Source organism: Lissotriton helveticus, chromosome 1_1, assembly GCF_964261635.1.
Source record: "Lissotriton helveticus chromosome 1_1, aLisHel1.1, whole genome shotgun sequence".
In the NCBI taxonomy this organism is placed as follows: domain Eukaryota; kingdom Metazoa; phylum Chordata; class Amphibia; order Caudata; family Salamandridae; genus Lissotriton; species Lissotriton helveticus.
In genome coordinates, this window is record NC_136057.1 from 974,533,556 (window position 1) to 974,559,605 (window position 26,050).

The 26,050-nt window shown below is 47.6% G+C and overlaps 1 protein-coding gene across 1 annotated transcript in view; it reads right to left on the minus strand.

Annotated features, from left to right (window-relative positions):
• Window positions 1–26,050, minus strand: part of NET1 (neuroepithelial cell transforming 1) — a 334,347-nt gene that overhangs the window by 180,661 nt on the left and 127,636 nt on the right. The window contains exon 2 of the mRNA XM_078677343.1: window positions 19,388–19,454. Coding sequence (XP_078533469.1) covers window positions 19,388–19,454 — 67 coding nt within the window. The remainder of the gene's footprint in view (window positions 1–19,387; window positions 19,455–26,050) is intronic.

The window sequence follows — 26,050 nt, forward strand, 5'->3', positions numbered from 1 at the left end:
ACTGAAGCTTGTTAGCCAATGCCCCCAAATGGACGATTTCTGAGCGACGCAGAATATATGCCGATGTTTTAGGTTTCAATGCCATTCGCTGTATGCGTGATTTTCATTTGCTTAGCTCGTACTTTTAGTTGTTAGAACCAGGAAACAGCGTTGTCTTTTAATAAACAACATTGGAGTGTAAGTTTCTGCGTCGTTGTCTTTTCGCGCTTTGGCATCTGACTGCACTGTCTCTCAGGAGGCACTGAAAGTACCCGTCTCTTTGACACAAATGTTGAACGCCTACATCCACCTCCAGGGACTTCAACCATGTGCGGGACTTCAAAGCACTGTTCCGCCTGCCTGGCACCGTTCTGGCAGGGCCTGGAAAGGATCCAGCCACAAACATCGAATTGGCAGTGGGGCGAGTGCTCCTTGCAGTTCACTTCGAACAGGGCCACTTTCCAAGCACTGGAAGAGGGTCGTTGAAGGAGCCGCCCGAGAGACTTGTGTGGGAAATAAATGGAGGCAGCGTGCATGCGCACTGAGCGAATGGCATGTTGGAATAAGGCTTGTGCAAAGAGAGAGAGAGAAGCAGAGCTCGCCTTCGTACCCTCCTGTCCAGGGCTGCCTGAAACAGACACACGAGGGCAGAACTTCAGCAGGTAAGGTTCAATAAAAGGACCCTCCTCCAAGGCCCCGGGTTCCCCTATTGCCCAGGCCCCAACTCGGTTTCTAGAAGGTGGTGTTCCTGATCGGAGGTGGCTCTTTTTTTTACTCTCTGTCTGAAAACAGAAATGCTGAGAGCAAGTTCTGCAAAGTGTTCGCTTGGCTGCAGTGTGTGCCGCGTTGATTCTGGCTTTTCTTTCGGTGGGTTTTCGAAGGTGTTTTTTGCTTTCACGTAATGAAGGGTGGCTGGATGGGCATTGGCAGTTGGTATTTCTTTAACCAGGTGCAGTTTTAATAATGCTTATAAAAGATTGCATCAGTGTCCTGGCATGGTCGCTCTATCACCAACATACAAAAACGTGATCTGGGTCACAAAAAAATTGTTTCCGTGTGTATCGAAAACAGTTGACAGCAAAGGTATTTAGAACAATGTTCTGGGAGAGATGATCTGGGCGTCTGTTCTCGCCACTCCTCCCACGCCTCCATCAACACCAGGTTAGGAGAACTATATTCCGATGCGCTTATGAGTGTTAAAAATGTGAGAGTATTTTTGGTCCCAAAGAGGGGGTCACGTGCACGACCCTTTTAGGGTTCAAGACACACTTTCACATTTATCGAGTTGGTTTAAGACTTTGGTGAACTGGACAAAAGATATTAAATATCCTGATGTAAAACCGGAGTCCTCTGCCCCTTAGTACTTCATTTCCCGCAACCGCCCACCCCAGCCCTTCAGACCCCCTGTGTCCCTCGGGCCGTCAGCCCCTATGCCTCATACCTATCTGCCCCTATGCCTCAAACCTATCTGCCCCTATGCCTCAAACCTATCTGCCCCTATGCCTCAAAACAAACAAACAAACAAACAAACACTCTCTCTCTCTCTCTCTCCTGGCGCAGGCAACTGGCTTCCACGCTTCCAGGCCATGTTCTTGAAGAAGGACCGCTCCAAGGCCCACAGGGCTGGCGTCGACGACCAGTTCTGTTCTGCGTTGTGGATGGAAGTAGGCCATCACGGTCTTGTCCAGCAGTCCCGCCTTGATGTCTTGGAAAGCCTTGTTGGCCGCCAGCGTCCATTCCCACTTGGGGTCTTTACGCGCGAGTGCACGCAGTGGCTCGGATATGGCTGCCAGATTGGGAATAAACCATCCACAGTACATGGCTATGCCGAGGAAGCTCCTCACCTCGGCGGGGTTGCAAGGGGTGCTGGATGCTTGGATGGCTTCTGCTTTCTTCGGATCCACCAGGAGTCCCTCACGGGTGAACTTATAGCCGAAGAAGCCAATGCTCTCCTGATAGAAGGAGCACTTAGATTTGTGCAGTTAACCCGCAGTCCACTAACCTTTTCAGCGCGGCCCTGAGGAGCGAGTAATGTTCCTCGAGCGTGGTGGAGTACACGAGGATATCATAGCTGAGGTTGATCACTCCCTGCAGCCCCGACAGTGCTTCCCGGATGGCATTTTGGAAGACTTTGGCGGCTGAGGACACTCCGAAGCCGAGCCTCTTGTACCTGCGCAGGCCCAAATGCGTCAAAAAAGTGGTAATGTACCGGTTTTCCGGCTCCAGTTGATGGTGGCTGGTGCTCAGGTCTAATTTGGAGAACCACTTTGCTCCATTTAAGTCGGCCACAATATCGTCCGTTGTGGGTGTGATGTGGCGTTCCCTCTTCACAGCTGTATACGGTAGTCTCATATCGACACAGAGTCGAATGGCTCCTGGTTGCTTGGGTGCCCTGACCAGCAGGGACACCCATGGGGTAGGCCCAGACACCTTCTCGATGACCCCTAACTCTTCGAGCTTCCTTAGATCCTCCTCCACTTGTGGGCGTAAGTTGAAGGGCACCCAACGGTGCCCGAGGGCCACTGGTCGCACGGAAGGGTCAATGTGGAGCATGAACCTCTTGCCTTTGAGTTTCCCCAGTCCTTCGAAGAGCGCCGGAAACTCCTTTAACATTGCTTCCGCATGGGACTCATGAACTTGATTCGCGAAGAAGACAAGCCCGAGGTCTTCGGCCGTGTGGCAGCTGAGCAAAGTCCCCTTCTTACCCTCTGTGATGTGGAACTTTGCTTTGGTGGAGTAGCGCCCACTTGCGATCTTGGTCTGAATGAAGCCCCGAAGAGGGAGCGGGTCCGTCCCTCCATAAGTGTAGATCCTTGCAGTGGATGGTGCGAGAGGAGTTTGCGGTGATAGGCGATCATATTGGTCGGAGTCCATCACATTGACCGAGGCCCCAGTGTCGATGAGGGCTCGTACGTGAGTGCCTTCGATGGAGATGGAGCACATGGGAGGTGGCCTTCGACAAGTCCCCGTCCGGCTGACGTATGACACCACAAACACTTTGTCGTCGTCCTCATCCTCATACATGGGACGTCGCTCCTGTGGCTGGTCATCTGGCACCGGCGGTGGGTCATCAAGGGAGATTTGGCAAACGTGCTGGGACACACTTCTGGGCCTTGACACTGTCGATCGTACCCTCCCACCACGGCACACTCTGGCGAAATGGTTTAGCCTTCCGCAGCGAGAGCATGTTATTCCTTTCGCCCCGCAGACGGCTATCGCGGGTGATCCTCGCCGCAGTATCCACATGGTCCACCTGGTGGTGGTCCACGCACCTGGCGAGGCGTCGGGGGGGGGTGTCTCTGGATGGCATCCACCTTTTCCTCTTTGATTGGTGGGTTCCTGGGCGTCGGTGATGCGGTAACTGGTGTGTGCGGGGCGGCTGCAAATGCAAAAACAACAAGTGTGTGCAGGGCGGCTTCCATCTCCTCTGCCCTGGCGTCCGACAGTTCATGGGAGCAGGCTAGGATCAGGATCTCATCCAGCGAGATTCCAGGTTGCCGGAGGATTAGCTTCCGCAGGTGTTTTGAGCAGCATCCTAGGATGATCTGGTCCCGGATTTCGTCCCTCTGGTCTGTGAAGGGGCACGTGCTGGCCAGCCGGCGTAGTCGTGCATAGAACATATCGACGGATTCGGTCTTGGTCTGCAACGCACTCTTGAACTTGAACTTCTCAAAGTCGTGATTGAGCTGTGGGTTGAAGTGTCTGTTGAGCGCGGTGATCGCCACCTGTAGTCATCATCGGTTTCGGTATTGGGGAGAGTCTCGAATAGATCATAGATCTCCGCACCGCCATAGTAGATGAGGAGTGACCGCTTGACAGTCCCATCGGTTTCGCGGGTCCCCTGACGTAGTGGTTGAGCCGTCTGACCCAGGCCTTCCATCTTGGCGCAGCCGTTGCAGGGTCCGCGGCCTCACTGAAGGAGGGTAGTGGTGCGACTACCGTGTGGGTGTGCACTAGTGGCGGAGGATTGGCGGTGACCGCTGGATTGCGCCCTCCATCTTGCTGGGCGGCAGCTCCCGCCACCGGCGTGGTGTTGCTCATCGTGTCCACACAATACCATTAGCAAAGCAAATGGCTTAAACTTAAGTTGAATTTTCAAAGCTTGTTTTCTATACAGTTACAATGCAGGCAACATGGTGCACTCAATTCAAGATTGTCTGCATTGCTCTTTGGAAAATACTCCCACCCTTTAAAACTGACAATGGAAATAAACAGACAAGTGCTGGTAACTACCCAACTTGAACACAATATACGCTTTCTTCCACAAAAAACATTCATTTTCAGCCTGCTAAGGATGAAAAAGCCAGGATGTGCATAAAATCAAGGATCTAATTCTGAACACTATGCCTTAAACACAAAGCAGATTGGTGTAATGGTCCTCACAACCTTCAGAAACTGGTACACCACTCACTACTCCGATTATCTTCAATTCAATTATTCTTACAAGCTTTATAGAAAAGACAAGTACGACAGATTATTTCTGGTTTGCAGGGGCGAGGGGAATACAGGGGTTGAAACAATGAATCCGTATACGACCTCGACATCATTCGGAAGGAACCCTGTAACATTCAGTTCAGGAGCCTCCGAAAAATTATAAGCAGGATTTCAATTACATTTGACCATCAGCAGATGGGCAACATCACAAGAAGGGCGAAAAAGAACGTAAAAACGAGGTTAATGCTGTGCATCAGGCTGAACTCGCACAATGCCAGACTGCTCGGGCCTGTAACTCGGGTTCAGGGCCTTTAACAACCGGTAAAGCTCTCGGCAGTGGGCTTTAAGGCTATAAAAACACACTTTTAAAACAAGTGGCATTTTTATGCGAACCAGTGCCACCCTGCTGCCCTTCGCCTCATGATCACTATCGACGTACACGGCTTCAAATATTAGTTTTCTAAGGCATTTATCTGTGTATCCATGAAACTAGTGCTGGTCGGTACATGACCCTGTAAATATCTCTCTCCACATGGATGCATATTTCAGTAAACATTATTAGCATAGGCATCTTTCAGGAGGTTATCTTGAAATGTAGAGCCAAACAAGGAAACCACACAAATGGAAATCATCAACACTGAAAAATGCACAACCACTTCCCTGAAGGGACAAAACATGTTGGCTCGATGAAAGCTAGAATAATACGTTTTGCTACAGAGCGTTTTACCTTAGTTTTGTAAACTGGGCTCATTTTATTGGTTTTGGAAGAATGAAAGGCTGAGTCGGCCGGGCTTCGACATGTGAATTTCAGGGTGCACACAGCTGTCATCAATGCCAGAGCGATGCTAAGCACAGACGTGCCTCAACGTTATAAACCACTGGTGCTGACTGTTCTCTGAATGCTAAGGCTCTTTAAAACAAACACATAGTTGAAACACGTTAATAACCATTTTCCTAGTATGTCTAATGAAAACGCATTTAAAGCCCTGTCAGAAATCTCCCAAATAAAGGAATGTTTAACTGCAAGGCAAACACGGTGCTACTCCTGCAAAGCCAACATCTGGCCGCGCAGTACGGATTCTAAGACAGAGTCTCCTGAGGCCTTGGCGAGTTACTTTTCAAAAGAGGCCAGACTTACTGTAACGAGATCCTCGGCGGACTAAGTGGGAGCACTGGCAAGCCAGGCCTTTCCTTCTTTCCGGCCAATATAGCTATTTTACACAAACATTTCAATTCATACGGAACTCGGCTACACAACCTACACCGCCCCCTGACTCCCGACTAATATAGTCTGCATTAAAGTACATCGACGCTGCCGCTCATCAAAAGGCTGCAAAAACGAAGGTTCAAAGGCAGGGATCCATTCCAAATTGTTCCAGAGGGCTGGCCTCTCAATTATGCCGCTCACTGCGTTGTTACTATACTGTGTCTGACTGTCTGGAAATTATGGCTGAGTTCTTCAGAGGAAACTGGAGCCTTTCAAGGAAGGAGATTAGCGTGGAAAAACTTTTCACAAAGAGAAAAGTAGTTGTAGAAAATGTAGCTCCTGAGAGAGGAGAAACAGCATTTCCTCACTGATGACACGTCGAGGTTCAGGGATAGAAAAATGGTTTGAAACGTTAGTTTTGTCTCCAGTACAATGGAACAGACATGGAAAGTTTAGGGGTGCGTGTGTGTGTGGGGTGGTGTGCGGCGGGGTGGTGGTGACTGTGGGGGTTGCGTGTATATATATATATATATATATATATATATATATATATATACACACACATCAGGACGAAGATAACGTCATCTTTGAGAGCAGGCAGCAACATCTCCTTCAAGCTCTGTCTTTCTTCAATTTTCTCTCTAACTGCCAATGCCCCCCCCCCTCACACTAGAATGCTCACTGCAACTGGCTAGCCCAGACACCACTCTTATTCCTCCTTAACTAACACAACATTATACAATAGCAATCGCAATATTACACAACTTCATCATGACCATAGTGAACTAGGTTACATCATACAATTAGGACAACAAGCAAGAGGTCACATCATACACTTAGCTCCACCTACAATGAAATCCTTCAACTTCTGAGGGGGAAAGGAAACTCTACCAGATAAGGTGGTGGTTGACAACGATAGCAAACTCGAGAACTCCCCAGAGAACTATTATCCGTGCTCATCTCAGGTACACTCTCCCTTGCATTTGCAAATGGAACATTTTCCCTACTGTCACGTGGTACAACCGCGTTATCCTCATTGGGCACGTCATCCTCACCTCACAACCACATTCTAGGATTAACAGTGTTGGGAACATTTCTCTGATGTTGTTCCTAAATTATTATTATATTTCATCTGGACATCTTACAAAAATGCCACACTTTGCCATCACTCAGTTTCGCTGAAAAGGCATAGACATTCTTCACTTGCAATGGTTCCAAGAATTTACTACAACCTTTTCTAAAAAAAATTTAACAACTTTCACACGCACTCCATCTCCTGGTTGTAAGGACACTTCTTTCACACCATGCATTTTGCCATAATACTCTTCGTACAGGTTTTGTGCTTCCATTAAATTCACTTTGACCATCGCAGAAGACAACTTACTTTGATGTTAATAATAATAATAATGAGTTTTATAGAGCGCGAACAGCTGCCTCACAAGGAGGTGTCCCGGCGCTGTGAGAACAGAGTGGCCAGACGTTGTGTGGCAGTACTTAGCGTTGTGAAGTGAATAGCCAGGTTTTTAGCAATCGTTTAAAGCAGGTTTCAGAAGGGGCCTGTTGTAGAGCCGGAGGGAGAGAGTTCCATAACCCCGCCACATTGGCCGAGAAGGTTCTTCCACCCATCCGTACCGTTCGCACTCGAGGGACCACGATCTTCACCCGGCCTTTGGAGCGGAGGGTCCTTGACTGATAATACCTGGGGAGTCTCGCTCTCAGATAGTTAGGGCAGATGCCAAACAGGGACCTGAAGGCCAGCGTCAGGGTTTTAAACTTAATCCGACTGGCCACCGGGAGCCAGTGCAGTGCCCGAAGATGCGGAGAGACTGGGTGTTTGAAAGGAATGCACCTCAGCAGTCTCGCAGCCGCATTCTGCACCGTCTGAAGGCGCTGGATTAAATAACGGGGAAGGCCCAGATAGAGTACGTTTGCGTAGTCCAGCCTCGATGTTACCGTGGCGTGGACTACAGTTTTACGACACTCTTCTGGCAGAAGTCTCAGGATCTTGCGCAGGTTCCTCAGCTTGGTTAAGCAGCATCCGGCAACCTGCCGAATATGGGAGGCAAAAGAGAGACTGATATCCCAGCGGACTCCCAATTTTTTTGCGCTCTGGCTCGGCGACGGAGGCGTACCCAATTCCACCGGCCACCAGAGTTCTGCAGGGGGGGGCCATGTGTTGTCATGTTTGGTAAGCAGCTCTCTTTCCTTAAGCACTTTGAAACCGGTTTTTCTCCATGCTGTTTGTGGACTAATCATCCCCTTCCGCTAACATTGGAATCAATGGCATTAATTACTCAACAATAACTACCATATGAGGGATGAGACAGGGGTCCCATCCTGCTTTTTGCATTGACGTTAGAGTCGCTGCAGTGGACTGAAACTAGTAATAGAAGATTATGAGCTGCCCCTATTTGTGGACTACATTTTAGTGGCACTGGCTAAGTCCTTGAGATTGCTGCATTCACTTTACGAGAATCGACAAAACGTTTGCACAGTCTCTAGATCTAAGCTCAATACGGCAAAATCTAAAATTCTTGGTCTCGACATTTCAAAGGATGAAGCTCGGCTGGCAGGCTATTCACCCTTTGCCTGGATCCCTTCCATTATTACATTTCTGGGTATCCACCTCACAGCAGTTGTTCTGAGGGAAAACACTGCTGTCATCCCCCGTTGTTAAGAGAGATACAGAATGGCCAACAAAGGTGGCATAATCACCCTTTGTCAAAGAAAGGCTGCATCACCTTGATAAAGACGATTCTTGTGTGGGTCCTACTTTTGTCTGAGCAGATACAACCCAGATTAAGACGGGGTTACTAAAGCAGAGGCAACAGACATGTGTAATATTAACAGAGAGGGGGAAGGCGGCGAAAGCAGCACCCAGAATAGTTTTTAAACCGCCACAAATGGGGAGGTGTTTATTCCTAATCTGACATTGTGCTATAAGGTCTCCCATCTTGGATACCTGCTGGAGTGGTCCAAAGCTGAAGCAGAATGCCACTGATGCTTTATTAGGGAATCCGGACTTAGAAGCAGGAAGCGATAGAGACACATTCAACTAATGGTAGCAGGCTGGCTGCGTCATAGCAAGTGACTTCTTCGAGAAGGGGACCATTGAGCGACTAACAGTTCCAGGCAGATTATGGACTAGAGGATTCAGAAAAATACAGACAGACGCAGGCCAGACAATGGGTGATGCAGCGGTGCATATGGGAAGCTGCAACACACACTCTGGTTGTGACTGATAAACAGCTGAAAAACGTGACTGAGGACACTCCCCATTCTAGAATATATAACATGGTAATAGAGAATAGAGGGACCCCAAGGGGCCATCACTGATCAGTTGGGAGAAAGATAGAATTCACACAGGAACAATGGGCAGTTATACAATGCAACACGTACAAAGGCATCCCTAACGTACAGGGGAGGGATACAGTGAGTAAAATCCTAAACCAATGGCACTGGATCCCACAACACTAGCATGCTGTAGGGGGCGAGAGATCACATCCCGGCTGGAGGTAGTGTGGACAGGTAGCATCCCAGCGTACACCCTGTGGGACTGCCCCAAGGTGGGTGGTTCCTGGAGGGAAATATTGAGGTCAATAGAAATGGTCCCAGACATACGGCTCCTCAAAAGCCCAACCAGTGTGGTATTAAAAAGGATGCCTGAAGACCGATGGGGAGCACATAAGGGACGAGTCTTCTTAGTAAGCACAATGCTGCTCACGGCCAAATAGACTATCTTCGCCAAGTGCAGAATACAATGCTTCCCACCACACAGGACTGGTACCCCAACTGTGGCAGATATTGGGGATGGAGAATTCCCTTACAGTATAAATGGAAGAAGCTGAGATTTTGTGAGGAATGGGCTCTATTACTGGACTATTTCACAAAGGACTATAGATTACTGGAGTGTCCAAGAACCTTAAGGGCTCTGCATATAACACTGTATTATAGGCATCGAAGCAGAAGAGGAGGCAGTAACCACGGGGGCTCTAACAGCTGGAAGAGTGATGCAGTTTGGATACTGGCCCGGCGTGAGGGGGCATTTGGTGTGTATGTTGTGCAAACAAAATGAATACAAATTATTTTAAACATAAAATGATTTGTCAGCAAAGCAAATACGTTAAGTAACGAACACTGGTCCTCAATTACAAACTACACATTATGTTGCAGACTAATTAAGGACCACTTGATGTCCTGTCATCAAACACTTATGGGAAACCCATGGGACAATATAACCATTCACGAAATACTATGGCCTTGATGAATAGTCCATTCAATCAATGGCAAACCATGAAAAGCATATGAAAAGACTGGCTGAAGAGGCTAGCGGCAAGACTGCTCCCGCCCCCACAGCCCGTAGTACTGTTGTTTATGTATTGAATACATTGGGTAAACAGCAGAATTAGCACTGAAGCACACACTTGCAGTTCAAATAGATTTCTTGATAAGAATAAAGTATGAGTAGTAATTTGTTGATTCAATGTAGATTTTCCATTTATTGTTCCATACACACCGTGATTTAGACCGTTGGATGTTATAAACAGCTGACACGTGTTTCGTCTAACAGGACTTCAAGGCTAAATGCTGTTCCCAGTTGAGACCATGCGATGATTAAGACCCTTTAAGTTGCCTCAGAACGTAGTCGAGGTATGGGCGAGAAACCATGTTGGAAAGAATGTTCCACAAAATACGTCAACAAGGCTTATCAGTCTAGGGGTCCGGGTTAAGTCCCAGTGATGTGTAAGTGGCGGATGGTAGTCACAAAATCCTACAGAAAAAGACTTAGGTAGAGTCTCATTAGGCCCAGTATTGCAGTTCATCTTACATGGAATGAAATATCTAACTTGAATAGACTGAGGACAGACGTCACTGATAAACGGCCAGTCATACCTGGGAGAAGGCCACACGATATCTGCTTTCGAGGTGCCTCAAAAATGGCCACATTATGTTAACATTATCTCACAAAAGGTACAAATGAAGAAGACTGGATTTTATGGCCCCTAGTGATGTGACTTAGTGCTATACTGAATATTACTATTGAAAGGGCAGTTCTTGAATAATGTTGCAACTAATTGATTAAAATGTGAAATATAATGTGTGATATATATTGTGTAGTCCCCACTTGACGTCCACGTTTTTGTAGCTTGTCTCCCAACACCCCATGTGACATATAATGTGAGGTTGGTTCCTGCTCGGTTCTCGCTATATAAATGTACAAATATAACAGACCCATCGAAATTTGAGGAACAAACGCGTTACAGCCCCGTTAACGGAGTGAAGTGGGCCTTCGGGAGGTATTGCCCTATTTTCTGCTGGTCACCCGTAGGAGTCTGGTGCAAGGTTCCCTGCGTGCCCACTGTGCACAGTCCAGTTCATTTTTGAGCAATTGCTCGTTCATTTCATTAACTTAACGTTTTTATAAATCACTCCTGCTTTGAGTGAGTTTTACAATCGCCTTTGGACACAGTGCACAGGTAATAACACCAACGTGGACTCCAATTTAGAAAACGACTAAATGGAGTAAACTTCGGCTCTGTTGAAAATATGGTTATTCTCAAAAGCAAACTGTAGCAACTTGGAAACTGCTGCGTCACAACAATCAGTTCAATGAACTGAGAATGTGAAGAAAATAAGGGAACGTTAGGCTTTAAAGTCCAGTATCTGTCCTCTCGATTCAAAAAGTGAGGGCCAAGACAGGTGCACACGGCATAAAAGATGGGTCTTGGTGCCCCTGCGGCTGCGAGCTCTTTCCCTCTCTGAGGCCCCACGCACATAGCCGGGACACCCACTGGACCGGGGCTACATATGGTTTCACTTCTCTTCCTGCAGCATTTACTGGAAACAGCAGGAAGGCCCCATGAAATGGAGTGTAATGCACGCCTGGCACCGTGGCCGCAGGGTGCGGAGGTCAGAGGCCGCTCAGCATGGCTATGGGGATAGTTCACCATTAACGTTCCTGCTGTTGAACTCGTATTCTAACACTGCCCTTTACACTACTTGCGCCGGACTCTTCTTAGCGGCTCTGTGGAGTCTTGGAATTTGGTGGGTGGCAGCGCTCCATAATAATATTCTATGACAAATCTATTCTATGTGCAAGCATCAGAAAGACAACACCAGGGTGTATGTGTGGCATGGTTATGGTGAACCATCAGAAAGGTCATTCGCACCGCAGGGCAGTGCTATACATCTTGCAGGATTTTTATTTGACGAAACCAGTACCCAATTGTGCCTCAAACCTGCAAATCCCACCTACTTAAACGAGAGCGTGAGACTGGAGGTTAAGGCATGGCCATATTTTATGATCTATCCAAATACGCAACCAACCAACTGTGCTACTTTCGGCAAATTACTGAATAGGCACATTCCGCGATGGGTGGAGTGGCATAGAGTAGAGAATAGGGTGCAGTGGATGGCCCAGAGTGGAGTGGCACATCCTGGCGTAGCTGGCACAGATTAGACTGGTATGGAGTAGAGTAGAGAGGCATAGAGGAAAGCATATACTGGGGTGGAGCGGCACAGAACAGAGTAGCTTAGAATCCAGTGGCACAGAGTGGAGTGGAGTGGCAGAGTGGCGTTGAGTGGAGAGGCGTAGAGTGGAGTGGCATAGAGTATAGTGTCAGAGTGAAGTGGCGTAGTAAGAATGCAAATGAACTCCTTGATACTGCTAGACCCTGATGTGTAGAGTTTACATTTTACTTGTTTGTAATGGAGTGTTTGATTGTTTTGTTGTTAATTGGCCGGGGTGGTAAGGGAGAGCATGCAATTTGACACATTGTATTTATGTATAGATTTATTAGGAGTTGGATAAAAAACATGAAACAAATTTGATACATTAAACTTTGTGGAATGTCATACACATTTAGTGGACTCTGTATTAATTACTACTGTGATTATTCTAATATAAAGATTTTGTGACTGATTAGCACTTAAATGTTTGTAGGTGTGGGAGGTTTTCTTGGTTGTAATTCTTGTTCCCCTGTCCATCCCAATATTTAGAATCAGGGGCCCTTGTTCGTCCACAGATTTCGGACCATTAGAATATCCCTCAACCTGGGCTGTGAGAAATTGTCACTGCTCAGTGCTCCCCTGCCGGTAGGTGGAGTCATGCATTTCCACATCAACCCAGAACGGATGAAGCAGAGCCGCATATAAGCGCACCCGTGCCGCTGAAGTCAGTTTCTTGTCTTTCCCTTTCGGTTCCCTCAGACTTTGAGCATAAAACAATTATTGGTGACACTACGCTGATTGCGAACTTGTGGCCTTCTTAGATGTTAGAGAGCGCTCTACAAGATGTGGCGGTAGGAGGGCAGCGAAGAATCTGTGGTTAGAGTATCCATCATAAACACCATTACTGACGGTAAGTGACTTGTTTTTCTGATGGAGACTTCTAACAGCAGACCCTCACTTTTAGAATATATACCAAAGCAGTACCGTCCAAACATTGAGGGTCTGTGTAGTGGACTCAAATCAAAAAGTAATATAGAACTAAGCGGTCAAAGTGGCTCTCCTACCAGACCCGGCTGTCTAGGCAGTAGTGCTATGTGAACATGTGTACTGGGTTCACATCGCAGCCTGGCAGATCTCACTTAGTTGATCGTCCACTTGATGGGTGTTGAGCCCTTTTCAGATCTAACAGAAGGAGCATCTCCTAAGCAGTAGCGAAGAATGGTGGTAGAGGGATCAATCATTCAATGTGGAAGAGGTCACAACCTTCAGCAAAAAAAGCTGCTTGAGTTCTCATCACCAATTTCTCAGGAAATATGGTGGTGTAAGGAGGTTGCACTGAAAGCGCCTGCAGTTCAATCATGTGACAAGCTATTGTAATCAAAACGAGGAAGACGTGTTTGAGAACAAGAGACAAAGCAAACAACTATGCATAGACTTGAAGGGTGTACTCATAAGAAATGTCAAGGCCCCACTTGGACATCACAAACTGTTTGTGAGTGAACATCTGTCAAAACTTTAATAAACAACATCCCCACTGAGAAGTTAAACAATGACAACTGGTCAGGCAAACACGGGAAGGCTGACAGGGCTGACAAATAATTGTCTACACTGCCCACTGCAAGGCATTGCTCTGCTTAAGAAATAACAGCGAATGTCTGAAAAGGTAGCCTGTAGGGGTCAGTGATTTGGGCCCTACACCAAGCAATACATTTGTCACAGTGCACAACATAGACTGATTTCGTGGAAGTGTGTCTGCCAGCAAGGATGACATCTACCACATAAGATTACAACTCATACACAGTCAATTACTGCCGCTTAATCTGTAAATTGCAGAGGTTCAGATGAAGGACACGGTGTTCTTTCCGAGCTAGGATACCCTCCCAAATTGGTAGCCTGATTGGAAGCAAGATGCTCAGAAGTTCCAGGTACAACACTCTGCTGACCTAAGTCTGGGAAGTTAGGATGTCTTGGACCCAGATGTTCTTGATCTTCTTCAGAACTTGAGGCAGGAGTGGTAATGGCAGGAATGTGTACTGGAGCCCCTCATTCAAATCCATTATAGAAATTCCCACACACATAATGGTTGAAACTTCACGTCTTCGATGGTGGCGAATAGGTCTATCCAGGGCACTTTCCACTGATCAAATACGCCCAGTGCCCCCTTGGGACCCAGACGCCACTGATCTGCCAGAAAACCTCTGCTTATTTCATCCATCCTCTCGCACCAGGTGGCTGGCTATTTGAAAGATGTTCTGTTGCTGCAACACCCCCAGAAACATAACCCCTCTTGGCACAGGGCCCATGGCCCCATTCAAACTTGCGTGTATGGTAGTGGTACTGCTGCTCTTAGTCCCCCAAAAGATAGCCATAAAGACTGGAGGTCAAAGGAATGACCCAACGCTACAGTAGGAGCTGGCTCTCTGCTGAGGCCCTGAGGCCACCTATATTCCTCACCAGATGACCTTCCCAACCCAGTAGCAATGCATCCACCACCAATGTGAGCATTGGGTGAGGAAGGGAAAGGGATCTGCAAAAGGACAAGTTAGACTCATCAGCAACCACTGTAAATGTTGGGCAGTCACCTTTAAGACCTTGATGGAGAGGGATAGGTAGCCTTGGTACTTGAACTATGGCAAGGGCCACATGAGTCACATGCCATTGCAGACAAGGAGGATGCATGAGGCACAGAGACAAAGAAGGCTCCAACATACTCTCACCAAGATCCAGGGCTAACATGGAAACATCAGGGTCCACGCCCATCTGTGGTGGAGGAAAGGCCTTTGACCTCACCATGTCCAGGATCACTCTAATGAGTGGATTCCTCTGTGTGCAAAGCAGGTGGGATTTTGGCATGTTTTGGTGTAACCCAACAATGTTAAGAGTTCTGCCATCATCCGGAGGTGGTCTACGACAGGGCTGGCCGGCAGTGAGTCTACCTTCAGCAGCCAGTCGTTGACTTATATAAAAATAGGAGCTCTCAACCTCCAAAGATGGTAAGTGACCTGCACAATCATTTTCATGAACACCTGAGGTGCTAATGTGGGGGTGAAAGGGAACACACCACATGTTAAGTGGTTCTTGGCCTACCCTGAACCACAGGTGATGACTGTGGGACTACGTCACTGTGTTGTGTCTTGAATTATTACTATGCATCCTTTCCGTTAGTTACCTGTTCCCTGGTGCACAGACAGTATGGATGTGATGTAGTGGAATGCTGGAGTGCCTGGTGTGGTTGAGAGAGTGTCAGTTGGAGTGTGTGGGCTGAGCAGCAAGGATGCTACTCCTGGTGTGGCTATCTGCTACTAAGAGTCTGGTGCAGGTCTAGGAGCCAGAGTGGCAGCATGAAGCGGAGCAGTATGGGAAAAAGTCAGGCACCGCAGAGGAAGGATCTGCCAGCGGTAACCAGATAGGGGGGCCATGCAGTTCCTTGGGGCCTGAAGGGGCACCAGAGGAAGCGTGAAGCACACCGAAAATCAGCAGCATAGCCTACTTAAAGGTTTCAGTCTCCTGTGGCATTGTCAATTGCCCAGGGAACTCTGGCACAATGGGATCAGCTGGAGAACATGTTCTGCAATGAGACCTTGAGGGTGAATGACTCGCATCATGACGTCCTCGTGCCTTCTCTCTTGGTTTGGAGTGGCGGGATGGGGAGGAGCCTTGGTTCTCTTTCCTGACCTTGGACAATGACTTACAAGAGGACTTTGAGCTCAAATTTGAAGGCTTGTGAGAACAGCCTTGGAAGTGGCCACAACTTGGAGCGGGATTGCGCAAAGGCCATGACTCAATCTTGTGTGCGGTGAAATACAGCTGTGCCACCCGATCACACCTTCGGATGCATGTTAGCACTTTTATAACATGATTGAGTCATGGCCAGAGTCCAAACACCAGAGACACACCTTATGCATGTCCCTTATCGACATTTGTTTTCTGCAGTCGTGGCATCATTTGAAGCTGGTTGTTTAAGGTGGGGACATCGATCACTAGCACACAGGAAATCGATTAGAAATCGTCGTTAGTCCAACAAAATTGGGAGCAGGGCTCCGGATCCTCGTCAGAAGGCACAGATTGAAAGGAACTGACGTCAGAACACAGAGGTGGTGCTTACAAGAAGCTCCACTCTGTCAATGATTTAGGAGGTAGAGGGCCAATGAGGAGCCGTACGGCACCACATAGTGCATGGATCCACGTCAGAAAGCACAGATTGAAAGGTACTGACATCAACACACAGAAGTGGCACTTGCATGCAGCTCCACTTTGTCACTCCTGAGGCAGTACAGTGCCAACGCGGAGCCGCACAGCACCACCTAGAGGCGTGCAGGACCACCGCTGAAGAATAGTTTCTGGATCCAGTGTAGCTCCTGAGGAGTAATATAAGATGAGGAATCTAAGTTTAGAAGTATCCATCAGAAAGGATCAGCATAAAATGATCTATTTTAGAATGAATTCGGAGATTACACCTATTTTTAGGTTAGTACCGGTACAAAAATAATTACAAGAAAGGAAGTAATCTAAGAAAGGGTGATTGTCTGTTTTTCGTGTTTTTAGTCGTGCAATTGTGTTTCACGCACTATGCCCGAATAGTGAATCATGCGCCTGAATCCGTCATCAAGCTGGGGACGGCTCATATTGCTCTTTATTATTTTTGCAAATGTTGTTCAGCATTGGCAATAAACACTTGCATAGCCTAAAGGTCAGGTAACATCTATCAAAGACCATGACAGCCCTCAAGAACGCCATCCGCAAACACCACCAGCTGATCCGCACCACCAAAAGGACAGCACTCAAAACACGACTAGACAACAACACCCACAAAAGCAAGGAACTCTTCAGCATCGTTCAAGAGCTCTCCAACCCCAGCGCCAGCAACAACGACATCACGCCCTCGCAAGACCTCTGCGACGCACTCGCCTCGTTCTTCCACCACAAGATCGCCAACATACACAACAGCTTCGGCGCCCAGACCACGCACCCACCCACCGAACCAGCACCCCCCACCACCACCCTCTGCGCCTGGACCCCCGTCAGCACTGAAGACATCACCCACGTGATGAACATCATCCACTCCGGCTCCCCATCCGACCCCTGTCCACACCACATTTTTAACAAAGCCGCCTCCATCATCGCACCCCAACTCCGGAATATCATTAACAACTCCTTTGCATGCGCCACCTTCCCGGAGAGCTGGAAGCATGCGGAGATCAGTGCCCTCCTATAGAAACCCACCGTGGACCCCACGGACCTCAAGAACTTCCGCCCCATCTCGCTCCTCCCTTTCCCTGCTAAAGTCATCGAGAAGACCGTCAACAAACAGCTAACCACCTTCCTCGAGACAAACGGCTCCCTCGACCCGTCGGAGTCCGGATTCCGAGCAAACCACAGCACCGAGACCGCCCTCATCGCAGCCACCGACGACATCAGGTCCCTGCTCAACAAATCAGCCGCATTCGACACAGTCTGCCACCGCACCCTAACAAACCGCCTCCACCTCGCCGGGATCCAAGGAAAGGCCCTTGAATGGATCACCTCCTTCCTCTCCGACAGAACTCAGAGAGTCCGCCTCCCTCCCTTCCGCTCAGAGGCCACCAAGATCATCTGTGGCGTACCCCAAGGCTCCTCACTCAGCCCCACCCTCTTCAACATCTACATGAGCCCCCTCGCAGCCATCGCACGCCAACACAACCTAAACATCATTTCCTACGCTGACGACACCCAGCTGATCCTCTCCCTCACTAACGACCCCGCCACCGCCAGAGCCAGCCTCCAGGAAGGAATGAAAGACGTAGCAGAATGGATGAAGCTTAGCTGTCTGACGGAAGTCCTCATCCTCGAACCATCCCCCTCAGCCTGGGACGACTCCTGGTGGCCCCCCGCACTGGGCACCACCCCCAAGCCCACGGACCACGCACGCAACATGGGCTTCATCCTGGACTCCTCCCTCACGATGACCAAGCAAGTCAACGCCGTCTCGTCGTTGTGTTTCAACACCCTGCGCATGCTCCGAAAGATCTTCAGGTGGATCCCCACCGAAACAAGAAAGACGGTCACCCAGGCCCTCGTCACCAGCCGACTGGACTACGGAACGCCCTCTACGCTGGTACCACAGCCAAACTACAGAAAAGACTCCAGCGCATACAGAACGCTTCTGCACGACTCATCCTGGACATCCCCCGACACAGCCACATCTCTGCCCACCTGTGAGACCTGCACTGGGTTCCCGTCAGCAAAAGGATCACGTTCAGGCTCCTCACCCACGCTCACAAGGCCCTCCACGACATGGGCCCCAAATACCTCAACAACTGCCTCACGTTCTACACACCCACCCGACAGCTCCGATCCGCCAGGCTCGCTACCGTCCCATGGATTCACAGAACCACCACCGGTGGAAGATCTTTCTCCTACCTGGCGGCCAAGACATGGAACTCCTTCCCCACCCACCTTCGACTGACCCAGGACCATCTCTCCTTCAGGAGGCAACTCAAGATCTGGCTCTTCGAGCAGTAGCAGTACACCCCCCCACCCCCAGCGCCTTGGGACCCTTGCGGGTGAGTAGCGCGCTTTATAAATATGTTGATTGATTGAAAGAAGTACAGACCACTGACTTTAACAATGCCTGTTAAATGTTGTTTTTGCAGATAATATTATCCTAGATAATGTACCACCAGTTATTAAACGTGATCAGAGCATCACCATTAAACTTCACTGGGTCACTACAATGGTTTCTATTTGAAGCTCACACAAAACTGGTTCGGGATTGTGGTCTCCTGACCAGTCACAGTCCGTATTAAAAAATATTAATAACTTCATTTCACCATATAGAATAATCTGTAAATATTACAACGCAAATCATCTTAATCTTATGAAAGAGGAAATACCCCCTTCATAAACTATGGCATCCCTGTTGATTGATCGTACCTTACAATCGATCAAGGACCACCAATGACCCAACAATGTCATCATTGGCACCTTGTAGGACTTGAATGTAAGCTCTATTTAACTTCCGGGGAGTCATACATAGTGAGGCACCATTTGGAACTAAGACATGACATATACCTATTGACAGACTCCTGACAAGGGAAAAGGAGTGAGTGGTCGTGGATTGCTTTGATACACTTAGCGTGGTACACACTACATCCATTTTGGAATGTCAGTGAAAAAAGTGCTTTTACCACCTCGATCATAACCACCTAGTGGAATAATGACAGAAGAATGACCATATCCTGCTAAACAGGACATTACTCTGTAAATGTATTTATCCATTACCTCATTATTTATTTAAACATCCCTCTATGCGCAAGGTTGCTTGGAGTTCTTACTCACCAGACTGAAGTCCCAATAAGGCCCTGGGGTCAGAAACGTGAAGGAGCTGCCTCGGCGGAGTGAATGCCTGCAAATGAAAAATCAAATGGGTGAGTTCATGGCAGGCAGCTTTTCATCATGAAGTACAATATCTTCAGAAATCCCTGGCGGTGGCGCGGCTGTCTTGAGGCCGTACTATGCTTGGCGGGACCGCTGCAGTCCCGCGAAGCATATTACGAGTCACTCCGCCACGGTTTTCATGGCGGTTCCTCCTCCATTAAAACCGTGGCAGAGAGGAAACAGAGGGGGACCAACAGGGCCTCCTGTTGCCTCAAGCACTTGGAATGCATACAGGGGAGTACATGGTGTGCCCCCATGTGTCTATGCACCCCAGTACCTGCACGGCATGGACTTCAGCAGTCCATGCCCTGCAGGTACTTACTTTTATGCTCACATTTCAGTGCCTATTTCATAGGCACTGCCCTGGGAACGCCAAAGAACTGCCTGTCAGACACAAGAAAACTTGTAATCCGACGGCAGGGAGTCTCGCACAAAGGTTTGGCGGTGCAGCGGTGGGGCGGTCCCGCCGCCACACTGCCAAACTCGTAATCAGGTCTTAATATTTACCTCTGAAATTAAGCCTAGTCAGGAACGGAAACTCTTATCACTTTTAATCAGGTACTTGTTAGAATATTATTCCAACGCCAATGGTTCTCCCGAAAAGGCAGAAATTAATACAATTCATAGGTTTTGAGAAACATAATGGCATTTGTAGTTTCCAAAATCAAATGGCTCATGTGACACTTAAATGAACTAGAAATAACAAGAACAGAAATCTCATTTGAAATAAAGTTAAACACATACTTGTACGAGTATGATGTGTTCAATCTATAGAGATCAAATCTGTTAAAGACCAGAAAACGAAAAAACAAATCAAAGAATACCAATACTCCATTAATCAGACCAAATTGCAACATGTCATAACTAGTGCCTAGTTTAAAATATTAATAAAAGACAGAGTCTAGTCTACACAAATATAGTCTGTCATAACTCCGTTCAGAGTGCCCCTGGGTCCAAATGTGGGGGGTGGAGGCCTTTTACTCCTGATGTCCCGGGGCCTGACTTACAATGGATTCCGAGCAACTGGGCAAAGTACTCCTTTAGCACCTGAACCTCAGGATTAGAGTGGTCTGCACATTCCAAGGCTCCCTCGGGGAGGGGGGGTTGGAGGGTGGATAAGAGGCATGGACTCACAACTCGTAACACATGCAGTAGCTGTAATGAACACTTGTTCAGTCAAATACTCACTTTCAGGATAAAAACTTTTTTTTTTGTACCGCTAATTAAACTGCTTTATATTTTACTCTGGAGCTGCTGCCGAGTCTTGAGGGCGGGGCTTCCAGCAGCAGGAGGAGTGGTGGGCAAACCTACATCCGCACTTGGATATCTCCAAGCTTCTGCTTCGGGGATATCCGAAGGGCTCAGAAGCACAGGCTCCCAGTCCCTGCTGGAGCAAAAAAACAGCCGGCTCCACCCAATCCCTACGCTTCTCTTATGCTGGATAATACCAGAATGAGAGTAGCGTCTTGATTTGCGTAGGGCACTCTGGGAGCCTGTGTGAGAACCGTCAAATCAGCAGCTGGAGCTGAAACGTTGGCGAGGCGGCGGACGTCAGGAATCTGGTACGTCAGGATTCTGGTATGTTTTTATTTCTTTTTTGGATCCCTCTCCCAAGTTCCCCTGGGGCCAAATGGCCCCAATTGAGTCTTACCCCCACCTGCAGTATCAGAGCTCCTGGGCATACCCCCTACGAGGGTACCGGGGGGACAGCGACTGGTTCTGGTGAGTTCACTGTATGTGGCCCAGGCGAGCTGCACTCCATGATCCCTGAGCTCCTGACACTCACAGAAACCGGAGGCTGCTTGCAACTCTTCTTTGCAAGGTAAGCCTTTGGTTTGTGCTGGTAGTGGCGGGGGGGAGGGATAAGGTGGTGCGAAGTTCCTGATGCTGATCCCTCATCCTGGGGTAAGTGATTAGGGCCCACTGTATCTCTAATATACAAAGGCACCAACCCGATCGACACAGCAGGTGGCTGCCTGGTAGTTGCACCTGGCATACGGAGGGGGGTAATTGGCTCTTTACCGGGCAAGAGCTACAGCCCACTCCGCACTAGCCGAGATACATACTCAGTACTGCAAGGGGCAAGGGGCGCAGACATTTCCAAATTCAACCAACTGAGCAGACCAAGGCAAGATCATCTAACTGAAGACTGAATCCAAAGCAGGGACCGCAACACCCGATATCGCACAGTAAAAGTCCTTTCCTGGAACATCGCCAGTGCCAAAGAAATCCTGAATAACAATAGGAAAATGGACACATGGAATAGCTATGATATTATCGCCCTGCAGGAAACATGGCTAATAGAGCCAATTGATGTTCCGGGAAGAATCAGTTTTCACGTCAGTGCAATCCGCACTCAGCGCCATGGTCGAGCAAAGGGGGGCCTGTCGGTGTATATAAGCACGGCATTAAACGTCAAGGCCTCCCAACTGGCAGCCTCCAAGGCAGATATGCAAATAATTAAATTTGAGAGGGTGTCCCCGGCTGGTATTGGCACCATTATATTAATCAACATATACGCCCATCCAAAAAAGAATGTAAAAAAAGAATTATTTCACGCCATTAACAAAGTAATATCAGGTTTCTGCCTCGAACATCCAGAATGGGAGATAATTCTGACGGGCGATTTCAACTCCAACCTTATACAGCCCCCAGAAGACGAAGACAATATCATGGCTGCCAATGAATTCTGGGCAGTGGAAACACAGGAGATTCCCCCAGCCAAAAAATCTGACATAGTGGGAAAACAGTTGATGTGGGCCCTGGAAAATGAGGGGCTGCGCGTATTAAATGGAAGAATTAAACAGGATAAACCCCCCTTAACCACCTACATAGGCCAGAGTGCAAACACAATTTTGGACTATACCATCGTCTCGCTCCCTCTACTGTGTTTAGTCAAAAGCTTCCAAATCCAATGTACAATGGATAGTGACCATTCAATGCAACACATTGAGATTAATTTGGCACCTTTTCAACATCTAAAAGCACAATCGACAGCTGGGGAAATAACAACGATCAACCTGAAGCGTATAAGGTGGACGACTAATTCACTACCACAAGTAGCCAAAGACGCCAAACACCTACTTCAAACCACAACCAAGGGAAGTGAACTGTGTGCAGAAGCATGGACCTCTTTTGTAAATAAGCTACCAAAAACTAGAGTCAATTTGAGTAATAAATCCAACCTAAAGAAAGGGGGTCAGTTTAGTAAGACCATACTATCCTTAAGAAGGCGCCTGCGGAAGTGTATGAGGCAAACAAAGGGCCATAGTTCAAACTCTCACGTCTGGCAAACAGTACGATCAATCAGGAAACAATATAAAAAACTGCTTTGGATTGAAAAAGGAACTCAATACACAGAATTCTGGACAAAGTTACTATACAACGCAAAAAAATCCGACTCAAGAGCATTTTGGGCACAGGTAAATTCATTAAATAGATCTGGACAAACAATAAGCACGACCTGTGTCACGGAAAAAGCATGGATTCAACATTTACTGGACATCTTCTCAGTTAACCCATCGGTGCCACCCACAATAATATCCAATAACACACTAAAAACACTGGAACCGAGGACTCAAGCAGCGACAAAATTCAAGAACCTGAATGTTAATCAATCGTGTGGAAATCAGACATCCAGTACAGATGCAGAATTTGAAATATTGAAAATAATTAAGAGAAGCAGGAAAGACTGTGCTCCAGGACCAAATGGTGTCCCCCAGGCAATCTACAAGGAGGACCCTGAATTTTGGGCAGGCAAGTTAAACACCTTATTTAGATCAATAAATAACGCGAGTCGTCTCCCAGAAAGCTGGAGAGGGGCGATCATAAATCCGATCTATAAAGGAGGAGACCGTAAAAATCCATCTAATTATCGTCTTATAGCACTTATCGATGCCGAAGCTAAATACTATGCATCTTTGGTGCTAATTGACCTTCTAAAATGGTCTGAGGATAACAAGAAGATTCCGGTAAACCAGACTGGGTTTCGTAGGGGTACAGGCACTATGGCTAAGGCCATGGCATTGAGTTTAATTGCTGAAAAGAGTATACAAAACCACCAAGCGTTGTACTCCTGTTTTGTTGATTTCAAGGCGGCGTTCGACCGTGTCAGGCGTCAACTATTATGGTGCAAACTAAAGCAGCAGGGCCTGCCGGATGCAATTCTGAATCCCATAATGGACTAATATACCGATACCTGGATGCAGGTAAAGATAGCTAATGGGCACTGTCTAACACGGAAGATCAACACATTTGACGGACTAAAACAGGGTTGCGTCTTGGCCCCCCACCTTTTTAATCTGTTCATGGCAGACTTAACTACAAGGTTGGACGGGATTAACGCCCATCCGCCGAGGCTAGGAGCTTTACTCTTGACACATCTCTCCTATGCCGATGATGTGGTGCTTTTAAGTCAGACAAAAATAGGTCTGCAACGCCTCCTGCATGGTCTGGCAGAATATACAAAATGCAATTGTCTCGAAATAAATAGTCAAAAAACAAAGATTATGATACTGACACGTCGGCGTAACACATTTCCAGTTTTTATTATAGATGACAAGAAGCTAGAAATAGTGGACAATTATAAGTACTTGGGAATACAGCTGGACAGACGCCTTAACTTTTCTTTGCACTTTGATGTCATCGAAAAAAAGGGAACAGCCCTGTTATATGCGCTAAACAACATCTCCAAGCAGCTAAAAGGTCCCCATTTTAATCCACTTTTGACAGTCATCAAGGCCAAGCTGCTCCCTACAATAGGCTATGGCAGTGTGCTACATCATGGCAGAAGTGCACAGCTTCTTGACAAAATCCAAATTAGGGTTTATAAGCGGGTTTTCACATTACCGCCCAATGCCTCACCTGCGCAGGTCCGACTGGAGTTTGGCCTACAATCTCAAGAACTCCAAAAAAAGTACGAGACCATTATATTCTGGTATAATATATGGATGATCAGGGAAACAGAAATCAACCTTGCCACGTGGGAAGCAATGCAAAACAACCCGAATTCCCAGTATGCCAAGTATTTAAAACAGTCCCTTGACATTACTGAACTTGCATCGCTGTGGCAAATTAAGCTATCGGTACCATCATTTAAACTAGCTGTCAAAAAGGTCGCAAACAGGCATTCGTTGATTAATGACAAATCGATCTTCAGTCACCGAGCTCACGCATGGATGACAATTCAATCATACAAGGTCCTCAAACCTGCAGCCTATTTCGGGTTTTCTTTCTCTCCATATATCAAATCAAAATACCTCAGCTTAAGGATGGGAAATCTGCCGACAAACGCTGATATACCATACTGGAGGAAACCTGACACTAAGGAGTGTGACCTATGTGGCAACTCAAAACAAGACCTCATCCACCTACTTTGCATCTGCCCCGCACTGGCTCAGGAACGACGGTACTGGTTAAAGGCAAAGTTCATCGAGTATGGAATACGTACCTGTCGCTCCGCCACTATACAAATCCGGAGTGCAGCGGATCCACAATTCATCTGCAGATTCATTAAATTTGTCATGAAGTCGGAATGCAAAAGGGGTGTCACTGCACAAAATTGAAAACTAAGAATAGATCTTACTCCGTTGCAACTACCATTTTCCCCAGCCAGTCAACGGATACAGTGGATGAATTCGATTTTAACTCACCACCCCACAACTAGTTAACGGACAATGTATAAATAAATTGACTTGGCACTGGACACTTTTGACTTAATTTTACTCTTAAATGTTGCAAAGTTCAATCAGGAATGTATATTGATTCGTTTTTAACCGATGTTTTTATTCTTTTGTAATGGTTTTTATTAACTATACAATAAAATCTAAATCTACAAATCTACACTCCGCACAGAAAAAGCTGCACAGGGGCTCAGGCCTGATCAGCGCTTCTGCTATTTCCTTGCATCTTGATCAGGGAGTCCACTCTGCAGGATTCTCCATTGGACTCGCGCCTTCCCACACTCTCCCCTTTCTCACAAAGCACACTGGTCTTGGCAAGCAGGCAGGCAGTGGCACTGCAGGCTTCAGGGCAGGTTGTCTTGGATTTTCTGGGTGGTGCCCCCTCACCCAACAGGGAGGTTAGCATGCTTTGGCACCCAGCCATGGTCCCAGGCAGAAGTCTTGAAGATTCTCCTTCTTGCACAGCCCTACTAGCTGCTTGAACGTTGACAGCTCCCCTTCTTAGAATCCATTTCCAAACACCAAATATGATTCTGAGTCTTTGAAGTTTATGTAGGGGGTCTGCTTCCATTTGAAGTGTCATTCTCTGCCATTTATTCATCTTGAAAGCAGTCAGTCACACCAAAAGAGACCTCAAAACACAGGCCATGAGAGTGACTAGAGATCACCCCTGGATGCAAGCCATGGTGATATGTGGATCAAAAAGTTAGCCCAGGGCCTCTACCCTGCTGTATGGTTTGAAGTTTGTGTAGGAGGTGTACAGAGATTCCCACACAGAGGGCTTTGCCATAGTCCATGGGGCTGGTCCTGAGGGGCTGTGTCACGGTGCGTCTGGTGGGCAGGTGTAGCCACATGAAGATCTTCCGTAGCATGCGCAGGCGAG